The sequence below is a fragment of the Pongo pygmaeus genome, chromosome 3 (assembly GCF_028885625.2).
Source record: "Pongo pygmaeus isolate AG05252 chromosome 3, NHGRI_mPonPyg2-v2.0_pri, whole genome shotgun sequence".
Lineage (NCBI taxonomy): Eukaryota > Metazoa > Chordata > Mammalia > Primates > Hominidae > Pongo > Pongo pygmaeus.
Window position 1 is genome coordinate 38,408,799 of NC_072376.2, and position 18,287 is coordinate 38,427,085.

Here is an 18,287-nt window from a genome sequence, read left to right on the forward strand (position 1 = left end):
TCCATTGATGGACACTTACGTTGATTCCATATCTGGACTATTGTGAGTAATGCTGCAATGGATATGGGAGTTCAGAGTGATTCCATATCTGGACTATTGTGAATAACACTGCAGTGGATATGGGATTTCAGAGATCTCTATGACACACTGATTTCCTTTCCTTCAAATATAACCAGAAGTGGGATTGCTGGGCGATATGGTAGTTCTGATTTTTTTTAAAGAGACAGGATCTTACTATGTTGCCCAGGCTGCTCTCAAACTCCTGGCTTCCAGCAATCCTCACAACTCAGCCTCCCAAGTAGCTGGGACTACAGGTGCATGTCATTGTGCCTCATTAGTAGTTCTTATTTTGAATTTTTTTTTTTTTTTTTTTTTGAGATGGAGTCTCACTCTGTCGCCAGGCTGGAGTGAAGTGGCATGATCTCGGCTGACTGCAACCTCTGCCTCCCAGGTTCAAGTGATTCTCCTGCCTCAGCCTCCCGAGTAGCTGGGACTACAGGCACATGCCACCACGTCCAGCTAATTTTTGTATTTTTAGTAGAGACGGGGCTTCACCATGTTGGCCAGGATGGTCTCGATCTCTTGACCTCATGATCTGCCCACCTTGGCCTCTCAAAGTGCTGGGATTTCAGGTGTGAGCCACTGCACCCAGCCTAATTTTGAATTTTTTGAGAAGCCTTTATGCTGTCTGTCATAATGGCTGTACTAATTTACATTCCCACAACAATGTACAAGGGTTCCCTTTTCTCCACATCTTCACCAGCACTTGTTATCTTTTGTCTTTTTGATAACAGCCATCTTAGGTGTGAGATAATATTTCACTGTATTTTCACAAAATTTCAATTTGTATTTCCCTGATGATTAGTGATGTTGAGAATTTTTTCATATATGTATTGGTCATTTGTATGTCTTCTTTCAAGAAATGTCAGCTTGATGCAGTGGTTGATAACAATAATCCTAGCACTTTGGGAAGCCAAGACAGGAGGATTGCTTGAGCCCAGGAGTTTGAGACCAGCCTGGGCAACATAGTGAGACCCCATCTCTACAAAAAAAATTTAAAAATTAGCCAGTATGGTGACCCACACTTGTAGTCTTAGCTACTCAGGGGGCTGAGATGGGTGGATCGCTTGAGCCCTGGAGGTCAAGAATGCAGTGAGCCATACTACACTCCAGCCTGGGCAACATAGTGAGAACTTGTCTCAAAAAAAAAAAAAAAAAAAAATGAAAAGACAAGAAAAGAAAAAATTGAAAAAAGAAAAAAGTAAAAAAGAAATATCTCTTCAGTGTCCTTTGCCCATTTTTAAATCAGGTTATTTTCTTGCTGTTGCATTGTCTGAATTCTTTATATATTTTGGATATTAAACACTTACATATATGGTTTGCAAATATTTTCTCTCATTCCGTAGGTTTCTTTTCACTCGGTTATTTCCTTTGCTATGCAGAAGATTTTTAGTTTGATACAATCTCATTTGTATATGTCTGCTTTTGTTGCCTGTTTTATGGGTCATAACCAAAAAAATAATTGCCCAGAACAATGTCATAGATATTTTTCCCTATGTTTCCTTCTAGTAGTTTTACAGTTTAGGTCTTCAAGTCTTTAATCCATTTTGAATTGGTTTTTGTACATGGTGTGAAATGAGTCTAATTACATTCTTCTGTGCTTACTCATATTTTTGATGTAATATTTTATGTACTGAAACAAACTAAATATTTTCTATTTTATATCTCATAATTCCAATATCTGAATTCTTTGAAGATCCCATTCTGCTGTTTGTTGTTTCTGTTGATTCTTGTCCATTGAGTCTTCATGTGTTTTATGATTTTTGATAATAACTATTGTTCCTCGGAATTTTACTTTGGGAAATTATTTGAGGAATGATGTAAAGATGTTTTCCTCCAGAGAGGATTGGTGTTTTCCTCTGGTGAGTGTCTAATGGCACCATTAACCCAAAGTGACTTTAACTACATTCCTGGATTGGACTTTTCACACCTCACAGGTAACGATCCTCAACATCCAAGTTATGGCCAGCTGTGTTTACAGACTCTCAAAGGACTCTTCTTCCTTTCTCCACCCATAGCCAAAGTGAAGACAGACAAATTTCCTCAAAACCAGACATAATTTGTGCTAGATTACTGTTTTATGGAACATATCACTTTTTAGTATCTCAGTCATATCTCAGTCTTAGACTTTGACTTCTGTCTCCTGACATATGACCCAGTGAAACTGAAATTCCAGGCCACCAGAGATTTGCAGATGCTCCTGAGGCACTAATTTGTTCACTCTTGCTTACCCATATGTATTTATAATTCCTACTCATTTTCTGCCTCCAAGGAGTCTTACTGTCTTATCAGTTCAACTCTACATTTCTAAAGTTTTAAATACATTTTATTTCACATTTTTAGATATTTTGTGCCAGTAGTATTTTTCAGGGTATGACTGAAAGAAAAAAAAAATCTCAACTATCTGTTGACCTCTACAAATAAGTGAAAACTTACATTAAAATCTTCATTATTTGACAGATAATAGGCATAGCAGAGGCTACTCTAGGTCAACTAACATTTTCCCAAGACCTCATTAACTAGTTGTCAGGGAACTTTGGAAGAAATGTGGATTATTTCTTTGACTATACATATTCTAAGTGTTATTGATTCAGTATATTAAATATAAACTAGAGAAAATGAGAATTTTTTGCTACTAGAAATATTGCTAGTACAACCACTTTAGAGAAACATTTGGCAGCTTCTTGTAAAATTAAACATACCCAGCGAAATGGACTGACCGTTTGTGTCCTCCTAAAATTCCAATATGATGGTATTTGAAGGTGGGGTCTGTGGGAGGTAATTAGGTCATGAGAGTGGAGAGCTAATGGATGGGATTAGTGCCCTTATAAGAAAAGACCAGAGAGGTAACTAGTTATCTTTCCATCCTCTAAGAATACAAAGAAAAGTCAGCATTCTGCAACCCAGAAGAGGACCCTCATCAGAATCAACCATGCTGGCATACTGATCTTGGACTTCCAACCTCCGGAACTGTGAAGGCTGTTGTTTACAAGCTACTCAGTCTACAGCACTTTGTTATAGCAGCCCAAGGTGACTAAGACACCCAGGTATTCCACAACTAGAGCATTACTGAATAGAAATGAAAACATATACTGACACAAACATTTGTACAATAATGTTCATAGCAGCATATTTATAATAGCCCAAACTGGAAATAACCCAATAGATAAAGGGACAAATATTGTGTATTTATATAATGGAGTACTTTGCAACAAAAAGATAGGAGCTACTCAATCACTCAGTAGCATGAATGAATCTCGAAAACATGCTAAGTAAAGAACCCAGACCAGGCTGGGCACGGTGGCTCACACCTGTAATCCCAGCACTGTGGGAGGCCAAGGCGGGCGAATCACTTGAGGTCAGGAGTTCAAGACTAGCCTGGCCAACTTGGTGAAATCCATCTCTACTAAAAATACAAAAAATAAATAAATTTAAAAATCCAGGCATGGTGGTGGGCACCTGTAGTCCCAGCTACACAGGAGGCTGAAGCAGGAGAATCACTTGAACTCAGGAGGCAGAGGTTGCAGTGAGCCGAGATCGCACCACTGCACCCCAGCCTGGGTGACAGAGCGAGACTCCGTCTCAAAAAAAAAAAAAAAAAAAGGAGCCAGACCAAAAATATTTACTGTGTGATGAGTCCATTTACACAAAATAGAAGAAGAGACAAAACCAATTTATGGTGACACAGGTCAAATGTTGCCTTGGGGATGCTGGAGGAGATTTGAAAAGAAAGAGCCAGAGGAATCTTTTGTTTGTTTATTTGTTTGTTTGTTTTTTGAGATGGAGTCTCACTCTTTCACCCAGGCTGCCGTGAAGTGGTGCCATCTTGGCTCACTGCAACCTCCGCCCCTTGGGTTCAAGTGATTTTCTTGCCTCAGCCTCCCGAGTAGCTGGGAATATAGGTGCGTGCCACCACGCCCAGCTAATTTTTGTATTTTTAGTAGAGACAGAGTTTCATCATGTTGGCCAGGCTGGTCTCTAATTCCTGACCTCCAGTGATCTGCCCACCTTGGCCTCCCAAAGTGCTGGGATTACAGGCATGAGCCACCATGCCCAGCCGAGCCAGAGGAATCTTTACTGGGGAGAGGTAAATCTGTATCTGGTACATGACAGTTGTTACATAGGTGCACACGAATGTCAAAATTCATGAAACTGAACACTTGAGATCTTTCCATAAAGAAAATGTGGTATTATATACACCATGGAATACTATGCAGCCATAAAAAGAAAGAGATCATGTCCTTTGCAGAAACATGGATGGAGCTGGAGGCCATTATCCTTAGCAAAATAACACAGGAACAGAAAGCCAAGTATCACATGTTCTCAATTATAAGTGGGAGCTAATTGATGAGAACACATAGAGGGGAACAACAGACACTGGGGTCTACCAGAGGGTGGAGGGTGGAAGGAGAGACAAGATCAGGAAAAATAACTAATGGGTACTAGGCTCGATACCTAGATGATGAAATCATCCATACAACAAACCCCGGTGACATGCATTTACCTATATAACAAACCTGCACATGTAGGCCTGAGCTTAAAATAAAAGTCTTTTTTAAAAGAGCTTTCCATTTTATTGTATGTAAATTATACCTGTTAAAAACATAGTCAATTATTTCTAAAAATCTTTCACATTATTAGCTATCTATAGCATAATTCAGCAATTTAAAAATATTAGCTGCCAGGATAGGAGAGATCTTATGGGTTAGCTGCCTAATTTACAGAGACGTTCATTAACATATGATGTTTTCCTTTGGTCACAGGTCTGCCCTCTTTAACAATTGGAATAGGCCGGGTGCAGTGGCTCATGCCTGTAATCCCAGCACTTTGGGAGGCTGAGGTGGGTGGATTGCCTAAGCTTGAGAGTTTGAAACCAGCCTGGATAACATGGCAAAACCCTGTCTCTACTAAAAATACAAAAAATTAGCCGGGCGTGGTGGGGGCGCCTGTGATCCCAGCTACTTGGCAGGCTGAGGCAGGAGAATCGCTTGAACCTGGGAGGTGGAGGTTGCAGTGAGCTGAGATCGCACCACTGCACTCCAGCCTGGGTGACAGAGCAAGACTCTGTCTCAAAAAAAAAAAAAAAAAAAAAAAAAAAAAAAAAAAAAAAAAAAAAAAAGATTGGAATAAACTCAAAAAGATTATCCACTTCAATAGCAAAAACTAGATTATATTTCAATTTGGGGGCCAATCATTGAAGGCTCTCTGGTAATATTGAGCAGAAAAGGGGGAAAAATATATCACATTGTGTATGAGTGATATATCTGTAGTGTCAGCCAGATCAGGAGCAAGGGACTATGGATTTATTCATAGGATATTTGGGAAAGACCATTTGAAATGTTTGCTGGAGGAAGGGAGCAAAGTTTGGGATAACTTTTAACATACCATAACAATATTTGAAAGGCAGGTTTGAGACATAGGAGACTGCTCATTTTACTTGTCAAAATAAGAGAAGTAAATGAATATTATGAAATTCCCTGCAGATAAAGAAAATGGCAGGAAAATGACTCAGGGTAAAAAGACACATATCTTTCAAGTAAAATATTCTGCAAAATAAACTTCACACGCTAGCACAACCTAAAATCTCTAGGTCTGTGATGAAATTTAATCTTTCAAAAATATGAGGATAACACTTGGCCTGCCTAAATCACAAGATGTTTATGAATGTCAGATCAGAAATGCCTCCTTCAAGGTTTTCTTTTGATTTCCTTAACAGTATGATTCAGCATGTTTGCTCCCTCAACAGATATTCATTGAGTGCCCCTAATATGACAGACACTCTCTTAACTGCTTGAAACACATCAGTGAACAAAGCAGACAAAACCTCAGTTTCATGGAGCTTACATTCTATTTGGAGAAATCAGATAATTTTTAAAAATGCATAATAAATAAATCACATAGGTGATAAAATATGAGTGATAAGAGAAAAGAAACAGAACAGTGTAAGGGGAAGATATATCGCCATATGAATGTTTTAGAGAAAGTCTTTTTTTTCTATTAAAGCAAAAAAGATATGCTACTCAGGAGGCTGAGGTGGGAGGATCACTTGAACCCAGGAATTAGAGTCCAGCCTGAGCCATAAAGCAAGACCCTGTCTCTCTTAAAAAATTTTTTTAAAAAATTAAAAAGCAAAAGAGATATAGTAAGAGAGGATTTATCCACCAAAACAACGAAACAAGCAGTTAAAAAGCACCCTAAGCAAGGGTTGTTGGTAGGTATTGCAATCTAACAGATTAGAGAATAAAGCCAGTTCTGTCAAAGTGATGAAAAGCATTATATTTAACACATTTTTTTGCCAACACATAGTGCCTAAAATATATACATGAAAATATCGTGTCCATTAGTGGCCATTTTAAAACTGTAATGATTCAGAAAATTCAATAAGAAACAAAATATGGCTGGGTGTGGTGGCTCACACCTGTAATCCCAACACTCTGGGAGGCTGAGGCGGGTGGATCACTTGAGATCAGGAGTTCAAGACTAGCCTGGCCAACATAGCAAAGCCTCATCTCTACTAAAAATACAAAAATTGGCTGGCCATGGTGGTGCGTGCCTGTAGTCCCAGCTACTCGGGAGGCTGAGGCAGGAAAATGGCTTGAATCCACGGGTTGAAGGTTGCGGTGAGCCGAGATCACACCACTGCACTCCAGCCTGGGTGACAAAGTAAGATGTTGTCTCAAAAATAAATAAATAAATAAAAATTTTAAAAAAGAAGCAAAATCTTACCACAAAGTATGTTTATCCATCTAGTTTTATTCCTTCTTTCTAAAGATTTTCAGAACTTTCTCTCTTGAGAATGATGCTGCACCATGAGTGAGTAGAAACATTTGATACATTACAGTGAACTATTATTTTGTAAAATATATGTCAAAGTACTTGGCATATTACTGGCACATGTAAATGTATTTGTTAAAATAAAAAAAATGGTTTAAATAGTCATATGGCCTTATTGGGGATTACTGATTAAATATTTATGAATAAGAAAAAGAGCATTCATTTTTGAGAACTAGAATAACACTTACAGGAAATTAATTGCAATTACCCTTGATGTGGTGGTCATTATAATATAGACTTAAACACTGTGAACATATGCTCATATTATCTCAGTTTATCCTATAGTTCCTTTATCCTTTGTTTTCTTCAATTTCACTGTTCATTATACCACCATTTCCATCACAAAGTGTGAAATAGAAGGGGAAATGAAAGCTGGTAAACAGAGTTTATGTCAGTTTGGCTCTTAAAAGAAAGTGAGGAAGTCAAAACAGCTAGATAAAATTAGGTCTGAGGTGTTTTCATCTATGCTATTCTTTTTTTTTTTTTTTTTTTTTTTGAGACAGAGTCTTGCTCTGTCACTCAGGCTGGAGTGCAATGGGGTGATCTCAGCTCACTGCAACCTCTGCCTCCCAGGCTCAAGCGATTCTCCTGCCTCAGCCTCCAGAGTAGCTGGAATTACAGGTACACGCCACCACCATGCCCAGCTAATTTTCTTTTTCTTTCTGTCTTTTTTTTTGAGAAGGAGTTTCGCTTTGTCCACAAGGCTGGAGTGCAGTGGCGTAATCTCGGCTCACTGCAACCTCTACCTCCCGGATTCAAGTGATTCTCCTGTCTCAGCCTCCAGAGTAGCTGGGATGACAGGTGTGCACTGCCATGCCCAGCTAATTTTTAGTTTTTTAGTAGAGACAGGGTTTCACCATTTTGGCCAGGCCGGTCTTGAACTCCTAACCTCAAGTGATCCACCCACCTTGGCCTCCCAAAGTACTGGGATTACACCGCGCCTGGCCCCAGCTAGTTTTTTGTATTTTTAATAGAGATGGGGTTTCACCATGTTGGTCAGGCTGGTCTTGAACTCCTGACCTCAGGTGATCCACCTGCCTGAGCCTCCCAAAGTTCTGGGATTACAGGCATGAGCCACCGCACCCAGCCTCGTCTGTGCTATTCCTATCCTGTATCACCACAAATCACTGGGAGTACACTTGTGTGACTCACTGCAATTGCCACTTTCAGGAACTAGTGATACACTGATATGAGAATATTTTATTTAACAATCGTCATCATTTCTTCTCTTGAAGAGTGCTTTTGCAAGCAGATAGGTGATCTGATCATTCCAACTCTGACAATTATTTATTTCTCTTTGCAAATGGAAATACAAGGAACGTCCTCCCAAAGACTGACGTGGAAGCAATATTTATGTTCCCGTTGCATCTTGTTTACATCCCTGTTTTAGTTAATTCCTGTATTTTATTTAGTTGTTTGCCAGTCAGTTTTCCTCCCAACTGAAAACTCCTTGATGGAAGAGTTTCCTTTCATTTTTGTAGCCCCAGGTTTCTAGCACAGGTGAAAGAATAAATAAATAAAAGATCACTGGGATTTACATGAGGGTTAGCCAAGTTCTCTCTTAAACACTGTAAGTCCAACAAAAACAGGTTGGAAAGTCTCTTATTTGAGAGTAAGCTAGCTCCCTTAATTGCAAGAAGCTCTGAATCAAAATATATCCACCACTCCCTTTTGTATCTCCATTATCTACATGTTAATATAAATGCATTAAACCATTATATTAACTACTATATCTTAGCTGCCTTTCAAATAAATGGAAAGGTTAAAAAACACTGCTGTAAAATAGGTTATCTTGCTAGTAGTGCATACCCAATGCAAACCCATTATAAGTCTCACACAGTGTTGAAGTTGCTCCCTTTTTTGGTAAAGTTAGACTAAATAGCTTATACTGTGTAATTGTGATAACGGAATATTCCTACTAATAATTACTCAGAGACTCAGATACATTCTTGATGAAAAATGATCAAACAAGGTGCTTTATTTTTAACTTAGGACTTCAGAGGGCTTATTATTTTGAAATCAAATCTATTAAACCTCATGAGTATATTATTCCTCATTAAGATTCCTTTTGAATTCATTTGACATGTTAAAGACAGGGTATCAGTGAATAATTTATAAGTAAAAATTATTTTATAATATTTATCTTAGAAATTAAAGTGAATAGAACACGAGAAAAAATGGGAGAAAAAAGGACAAGAAACTAATGGAGTAAGAGTAGGCAGGTGAATTTCACAAGGTTAATTGTAGCACTTCGAGAACACTCCTAGCTTACCATCAAATAATTTTACCAGCTATTTTATTTAGTATTAGTTGTCAATTTAACTCATTTCATAGGTCAACTATTATTGTGATTAAGAACTAATTTTTAAAAACCAAGACAATGATGTCCAAGTTTTCTTCATTTAATCAATATGGGACTATATTAAATGAGGCTTTAAAAAGATGTTCCTGGTGATCCATAGACCATTATTAAAATATAATGGTTTTTATTATTATTATTTTATTATTATTACACAATTACATGTGTATAACATTTTGCCTAGTAATCAACTTTTTGTTTATGGCAGCTCTGTGCAAAATTCCTTCTACCACTAAATAATGTAAAAGAAGACAGTGGTTTTTGAACATTTTTGTTTGTTGGCCCCAAGTAGGGTTCCTTTGAAACAAAATTCCCCAATAAATCCACCTGAGTGTGGTGGTATGTGCCTGTAGTCCCAGCTGCTTGGGGACTGAGGCAGGAGGATTGCTTGAGCCCAGGAGTCAGCCTAGGTAACATAGGAAGACCCTGTGTCTTTAGAAAAAAAAAAAAAATCCATCAACCCAGAAAGAGTTTGGAGTAATATCTATGCTGTTCTTGGACCAGGAGAAGAGAAACAGCTATTTTAAGTTTGGGAAGGCAGTAAAGGTAGTATTGGGAGCTGATGTAACCAGTTTTGAAAGCAAGAGAACAAACATCATTATAAATGATGGCTGATTATTGACAAGATGAAGAAGAACTGACACATTACTATTAGGCCAAGGAAGTTTGGCTAAGATGGATTTTATAAGAGCTCTTTCTTCTACCCACCAATAGAAGGGGCTCCCATCTGTCCCCCACTAAGAATTTCTCTGTGCTTCATCTATCTTCCTTCTGCTCACCACTGCCCCAGAAGGCCATGCTTCTCACTTTGAGAAACAAAAACTAAAAGAACTACGTGTCTGCCCCAAAATGAAAACCTTTAACACGCTCCTGTAGTACCAGTTCTCATAAAATACTAACCAATAGTTAATTAAGTCATTTTTGGGATGATTACCTGGTTTTTATTAGATCCAACCTGATTTTTAAGAGGTGCTAGGTGTAGATAGCTAGCTAGCTAGCAAGATAGATAGAACCTACTCCGGATAACTATTAAATGAGCTTACTCTCAGCCCACAATATCTTAAAAATAGATTATCTTTATTCTAATTATTCTCTTTATAACACATTTTCACCCAGTGGAATCAAGCACTGAAAATATGTGCTATGATTGCTTCATCTAAGTAACATAATGCCAGAAAACCAAATTGTAGTCATAGTGTTTATTTAGCAAAAATATTTTTAACTCGCTACTTAGCATCATGTAAATGCAACATCAAATAATCACTGAAATATGTCATCAAATATAATTAGCAAAAATATTTTTATCTGGCTATTTAGCATTACATATATGCAACAATAAATATTCATTGCAGCAAATCATCAGATATGAGTTTTTCTCTGATTTTAATCAAATTCATATAAAGACTATTTAATGATAGAATACAGCCTTTTCTTTTCCCCTCTTCTTCTTATTAAATGCTAGGGAGCACAATTACCATCCGAACACTCACATTAATAAATTTTCAAGTCCTTTGCTAACATATCAAAATAGTTTAAATTTATACCTATTTATTTTCCTAATCTAGGTTCCAGCAATTATACCACAATTTTCTGAAATGTTCACAAAGTTAATTTTGTTCCATTTTTCTCCAGTTACAAATACATACACACACCTGTTTAAATTTCCACTCACCTTATTTTAATTGTATTTTCAAAATATATAAATGCTTTTTCTTGTTAAAAGGTGACCGTAAATTATCTGTGTGAAATAGTTGTAGTAAAGGGAATTCTAGCATTTTTAACACAATAAATATCACTTTCTTCATTAAAGAATTCCAAAATGTAAAAGCATACTCAAAGCAGCTTTGGGCCAGGCACAGTGGTACAAGCCTGTAATCTCAGCATTTTGGGAGGCCGAGGTGGGTGGATCACAAGGTCAGGAGTTCAAGACCAGCCTGGCCAACGTGGTGAAAGCGTGTCTCTACTAAAAATACAAAAATTAGCCAGGTGTGGTGGTGGGCACCTGTAATCCCAGCTACTCAAGAGGCTGAGGCAGGAGAATTGCTTGAATCCGGCAGACGGAGGTTGCAGTGAGCCAAGATTAGGCCATTGCATTCCAGTCTGAGCGACAGAGTGAGACTCCATCTCAAAAAAAAAAAAAAAAAAAAAATCTATTTTGAAGAAAGAGTTTCAAAGAGCAAAATCATGATGCAATTATTGTAATCTCAATGTCTGAAATCTAGACTACAGATTTTAAATATTTTCATTTTTAGGTAAGCTATGATAATTAAGTACTATGAATTAGGTTTACTGTACTATATAACAGTCAACTAAAATTGCAATCTTGTTTTATTTTATTAATTTTTCAGATCTAGAACTTCAGCCTACGCAGCATGTGTCCAGAAAGAGGATCTTTTCTGTAACCACTAGCTGACACTAATTTTTTAAAATTAAGAAAGGAAAGCTAGATTACAATTATATACTCACCTTTCGGTGTCTTGAAATATTCCGGCAAAATTAAAATGAATGTGATAACTATTGCCACAAATAATTTAAGGAGGGCTGTTTTTGTCATGTCTCTTCACATGACACAAATGTGTTCCCTTGCAGTACATTCATGGTATGTTGCTTCCTGCTTTAAGTTTCATCTCTGCACAGTACTTTAGGTTAATGCAATTCACCTCATACTCACTTCCTTTTGAGTAAGACTTAAAAAAAAAAAAAAGGTCTTGAACTGAGACTTCACTTTTGAGTCACTTTCCATTAAAAAAAAAAAAAACTACCCTCCAATAAGCACTTTCAAACCATTTATTTACCTTTCTAAGCAAGAAAGGTAAATAAATGATCTCAAGAAGCAAGGGGATCTTCTCCCCACCCAATTTATAAACATAAACCCACAGTATACTCACAAAAATAAAATGGTGGGCTGGGCGAAGTGGCTTACGTCTGTAATCCCAGCACTTTGGGAGGCCAAGGCAGAAGGATCACTTGAGGTCAGGAGTTTGAGTCCAGACTGGTCAACAGAGCAAGACCTCCTCTCTACAAAAATAATTTTAATATAGCTAGGTGTGGTGGTGCACTCCTGCAGTCCCAGCTACTCAGGAAGCTGAGGATCACTTGAACCCAGAAATTTGAGACTGCAGTGAGCCACGACAGGCCACTGCACTCCAGCCTGGGTGACAGAGTGAGATCCCTTCTCAAGAGAGAAAGAAATAAAAGGGTGAATGTCAGTCATGTCTAGGTTGCATGGACATCACTCATTCATTTACTTATTAAATGATTGTCGATCCTGTTTGGTGCCAGGTGCTGTGCTGAATTCTGGTGTTCAGAAAATAGTACATCTAGAAGATAGAAACATTTTAACCATTGCCAATTTAAAAGGAAAAAAAAGTATTGTTTAATTTGCATTTCTTTGGTCGATAGTAATTCCAAACATTTTTAATATTTGCTGGCACTTTGAATTTCTTTTGTTAATTGCATGTTCATATCTTTTATTGCAGCATTTATATCCTTCCTGTTGATCTATAAGACTTTTTTCTCTATTGGGAATATGAAATCTTTGCAAATGTTTTGCAAACATTTTTCCCAGGTTGTCATTTGCCTTTTCATTTTGTATATGGTGGGAGTTTTTCCACCCAACTATTTTGTAACAGATTATAAAATACGTATCTAAAAGTTTTATGCAGAGAAACACAGTTCTTCATTGTATTTCTAATATTACACGAAATAATGCATAGTTTATCAATTAATCACTTATTCTTTTCTTTTTGTTTTTTGTTTTTTGAAACAGAGTCTCAATCTGTCTCCAGGCTGGAGTGCAGTGGCGCAATCTTGGCTCACTGCAACCTCCGCCTCCCAGATCCAAGCGATCCTCCTGCCTCAGCCTCCTGAGTAGCTGAGACTACAGGCACACACCACCACACCCAGCTAATTTTTTGTATCTTTAGTAAAGACAGGGTTTCACCGTGTTAGCCAGTATGGTCTCGATCTGTTGACCTCGTGATCTGCCCACCTCAGCCTCCCAAAGTGCTGGGATTACAGGTGTGAGCCACTAAGCCCGGTCTCATTTATTCTTAAATACAAAGTTTACTTGCAGCCTGATTTTGGCTTCCTGAAATGCATCAAAACTTGGTCATCTCCCTTGAAGTGGCAACATCTGACTCTCTAACATCCTGTTAGGGTTGATGATAATACTAATGGCCCACATCTCCATAGTTTTGTTTTACAATTTCCAAAGCACTTTTACAAATATTAGATTATTTTTTTAAAAACACAAATATTAGATTATAAAGGGGATTCTAGGAACTGCTAGAAATGGCTACAAATCTGCAATTACTTACCCACTGCAAGCTTCTCCTTTCTATTTCAATGAAGGAATAAGAGATTAACAAATCTAAAACACAAGAGGTTGTTACTACTACACTAGTGTTTAATTTTCCTAAGTCTTACATTTCATATCTGAGATCCAGGTTCTCAAAAATACTTTAATGTGTTTATATTTCTAATCAAGACCAAACGTCTTAATTAAATAATTATGCATTCTGTGTTAGATACAAATGTTTAAAATTGAGAGGATCTTTTATATCAAGGAGGTGCTCTACCCTAGGAAAGCAAAAGCAATATACTTTTTAGAAAATTATAAATAGCAGCCTTAAAAAGGATAAGTTTAAATTTAACTTCTACATATTTATTAATATATGAAATATACACTTGTATATACTTTATATGAGTAATTTTTTTTCCTAGTTGAAACTGTTCTCTATCCCTTCACTATATTCTGTGGAAAGGTCTTTATTGGATTGACAACAGCAGCAACAATCGATGGCATTTATTGAACATTTACTATGTGCTACTGCAGTGTTGAATGTTTTGTATGAATTATTTTATCCAATTCCCCAGCAACTCTCTGAGGGAGTTGCTGTTATTCCAATTGGATAGACAAAGAATATGGGGTATAGCGAAGTCAAGTAAGGGCTCAAAAGTCACATAGGTAATAAAAGGTAAAGCTAGGTGTCAATCCTAGCTCTCAACCCAACACTCCATTATACCTCCACTGTCAGGCTGTGTGGGAACATTTGTCAAGAAGGGCCACTTATAAAATAATAATCCTAGCAAACACCAATACAGTTTTTACTATGTGCCTGATGACTACACGAACCCAGGGTTTCTCACTGGTGGCACTATTGATATTTTGGGACAGGTCATTCTGTGTTGTGGGGGATACCCTGTACATTGTAGGATGTTCAACAGCTGGTTCCAGTAGCAGCCCTCTCCACCCTAGTTTTTATTTTTTTAATAAAAAAACAAAATTAAGAGACAAGGTCTCTATAACTTATGCTGGAGTGCACTGGCATGATCACGGCTCGCTGTAGCCTCAAACTCCCAGGCCCAAGCAATCCTCCCACCTCAGCCTCCTGAGTAGCTGGGATGATAAGCACGTGCCACCGGGCTTGGCTAATTTTAAATTTTTGTAGAGATGGGGCCTTACTATGTTACCCAGGCTGGTCTCCAACCCCTGGCCTCAAGCAATCATCCCACCTCAACCTCCCAAAGCGCTGAGATTATAGGCATGAATACCACACCTGGCCTCCCCGCCCCAGTTTTGACAAACAAAAGAAAAAAAAGTTTCCAGATATTGCCAGATGTCCCTGGGGCGACAAAATAGCTCCCAGCTGAGAACCACCGCATGAAACGCTTCACTTATATTAGGTCATTTAAAAAAATTATTTTTTATTTCCATAGATTTCTGGGGAACAGGTTATATGAGTAAGTTCTTTAGTGGTGATTTGTGAAACTTTGGTGCACCCATCACCTGAGCAGTAAACACTGAACCCAATTTGTAGCATTTAATTGTTGTAACCACCTTATGAAATAGTTACTATTATTATTTCCATTTTAGTTACTTCAGGCCAGTTCTATTCTAGGTAACTGAATCACCCAGAAAGTAAACTTAAAAGACAATCCATAACCTGGATCAGCCTGATTACTTATTTTTCTTTTCTTTTTTTTTATTTTTGAGACAGGGTCTCGCTCTTTTGCCCAGGCTGGAGTGCAGTGGCACAAGCAAGGTTCACTGCAGCCTCGACCTCCTGGGCTCAAGCAATCCTCCCAGCTCAGCTTCCTGAGTAGCTGAGACTACAGGCACACATCACCAGGCCCAGCTAATTTTTGTATTTTTTATTTTGTATTTATTTTGTATTTGTATTTGTATTTTAAAGAAGGGGTTTCGCCATGTTGGCCAGGCTGGTCTCAAACTCCTAGGCTCAAGTGATCCACTCAGCCTCCCAAAATGCTGGGATTACAGGCGTGAGCCACCGCACCTGGCCCCTAATTACTCCTAATTGTGATATTGGCAGATAATCATCTACTTTGGCAACATAGCAATTCTTAGATTAACACATTTTTGTGGGGAAAAATAATCTCTTTTTAACAAGGTCTACCTGAGTATGGAGAGGGTCCCTGGAAATTCCAGTATCCTCATTTATTTTGTGGTTCATTCAAAAAATATTTACTGAACACACTTACAAGACACCAGGCAGCGTCCTGAACCCTGGAGATCTAGCAGCAAGCAGGCAAGGTTCTTGTGCTCACATTCTAGTGAGAGTGTACATTCCAATGAGAGAGAGTAATTAAGTAAATAATAATTTATTTTCAGTTAATGTTGGTGTTCTGAAAAAAAATCGGGCAAAGTATAAGGGTGAGATGTGCCAGCAGAAAGTTGGGCAGGGCACATGTTGGTTTAAATAAGGATGTTAATGAAGGCCTTGTCATTAATACAACACTTGGGAAAAAGCAAAACTACAGAGACAGAAAATAGATCAGTGGTTGCCAGAGGCTGGAGACAGAGGGAAGGGTTAATGACAAAGGGACATAAGGGAATTTTTAGGGTGATGGAAATGTTCTATATCTTGATTATGGTGGTGATTATACAACTGTGTGTTAGTCAAAATTCTAGAACTGTACCCTAAAAAAGGATGTACATCATTTACTGTATATAAATTATAATTTAATAAACATAATTCCGTCTCTCTCCACTCACATAGCCTGTTTGCTATTTTAGAAACAGATAATTAAGAAAGGGGCTGTGGTGTCTCTGAGGCTGGCAGCTCTCCCCTGGGCTGGAGCTTGAACTTAATAGAGCAGAAATCCAGAGAGAACCTCTGAGCAGGCCAACAGGCAAGGTTGCTGCAAAGAACTCCATGACATGAGTGCACACAGGAGGTCACCCCTTCAGCAGCCAGGTTGAGTCAGCCAGGCTGACCTGGAAGCACAGTCAGCCCCTCAGAGAACCGGAAAAGTTGCTCAGCACTGCTCAGACCCCAGGCTGTGGGTCACTGAGCTGCCTTATCTTTGTTCACTCAGTGCATTTCTTTTTTATCATTATTATTCTGTTTTTTTGAGACGGAGTTTCGCTCTTGTTGCAGTGAGCGTGATCTCAGCTCCCTGCAACCTCCGCTTTCCAGGTTCAGGCGATTCTCCTGCCTCAGCCTCCGGAGTAGCTGGGATTACAGGCATGCGCCACCACGCCTGGCTAATTTTTGTATTTTTAGTAGAGATGGGGTTTCATCATGTGCTGAGACGTGGCTGGCCTTCTCATGCCCAGCCCACACAGGGCTGCTTGGCCCATAGTGTCCTGACCCCAATCACCTGTGGCTGGAAAGGCAGTTTGTTTTCACTAACAAAACCCCCTGCACTGAGATTGCAGCTTAGACAGGAAAGAACCTGTTGGAGCCTCTTTCCTCAAAAGAACTATGAGTCAGGCTTGTCTGCCCAGCTGTATACTCACAGAGCGGGGGGGCAAGGAGGGAAAACCACCCTGGAATGGATTCTGGAACCACTGTGGTATATTTCAGCCTCTGGGAACAAAGTCTGGCAACCGAACCACAGAATTCATTATCTTGTTAATTACATGCATAAAGAGACAGGAAAGCATAACCAAAACATTCCTCATGATGGTAAATATAACAACCATTGAATATGTACGAGATAAAGTAAAATAAATTGCTCAGAGTCTGAAAGTATCAGGCCTAATAGATCCAGTCTCAGATAAAAAGAACTGGCTGCAACAAGAGAGCCCGTCTGACTCTAAGTAATACCATTTCTTGGTTTTCTTGGGGATAGAGCAGAGGAGAATGAAATGCTTGGTTTTGTTTTTTGTTTGTTTCTTTCTTTCTTCCTTCTTTGTATTGCTTAGCCCATTGACTCTGAATGTCTTCAAATGTGTACAGAGAGTGCCACCTTCTATTCACTCACTGTTTGTGTATTTCAGGTCAGCTGCTTGTTACTTAGCTAAAATCTTTCCCCAAGAATTCTGTGCTAAGTATAGTCACTGAATATAGAATGCAAGTGTGAATACAGGGATATGTGCTTTTACAAAGATGAACAAGATGGAGGTAGAAGAAGCTTAATAATTGATAAGAACTTTACAGTTTACATGTCTGTCTGATTCATCTTTATTCATTCTCTCCCTCATAACAAGTAGCAGTGTTTTCTATGCTGTAGCCCTCTTTATAATATTTGGTAAATATTTTGTGATTTCTATACACAAACTGTCAGCACAGTAACAAACCTAAATGCTTAAACTTGTATAGTGGTTATGAACTTGTTCTCTCACAACATGAAAACAGAAGTCAGATTGAGTAGTTCCGTTCTGTTAGTGAATCAGGAAGTAATATATCAAATACAAAGATACATCCTGGAACTTTTTTTTTTTTTTAGACAGAGTCTCACTGTATCGCCCAGGCTGGAGTGCAGTGGCGCGATATTGGCTCACTGCAAGCTCCGCCTCCTGGGTTCACGCCACTCTCCTGCCTCAGCCTCCTGAGCAGCTGGGACTACAGGCACCCACCACCACGCCTGGCTAATTTTTTTTTTATATTTTTAGTACAGAAGGGGTTTCACTGTGTTAGTCAGGATGGTCTGGATCTCCTGACCTCATGATCCACCCACCTCGGCCTCCCAAAGTGCTGGGATTACAGGTGTGAGCCACTGCGCCCGGCCCATCCTGGAACATTTTTAACTCATGAAACATCAACATCAATTAGTAGTCTTGCAA

General features: G+C 38.6%; 1 protein-coding gene across 7 annotated transcripts in view; it reads right to left on the bottom strand.

Moving 5' to 3' along the window:
* The window catches only part of TMEM156 (transmembrane protein 156), a 63,768-nt gene extending 51,884 nt beyond the window's left edge, over nt 1-11,884 (bottom strand). For 5 of the 7 annotated variants that reach the window (XM_054486765.2, XM_054486761.2, XM_054486764.2 and 2 more), the window contains exon 1: nt 11,720-11,873. In XM_054486765.2, the coding sequence (XP_054342740.1) occupies nt 11,720-11,807 (88 nt within the window). In that variant the 5' untranslated portion in view covers nt 11,808-11,873. Of the gene's footprint in view, nt 1-11,719 lie in introns of all 7 variants that reach the window. The other 2 variants (XM_054486760.2, XM_054486763.2) reach the window with 2 other exon arrangements.
* Between the last annotated feature and the right edge of the window lie 6,403 nt (nt 11,885-18,287).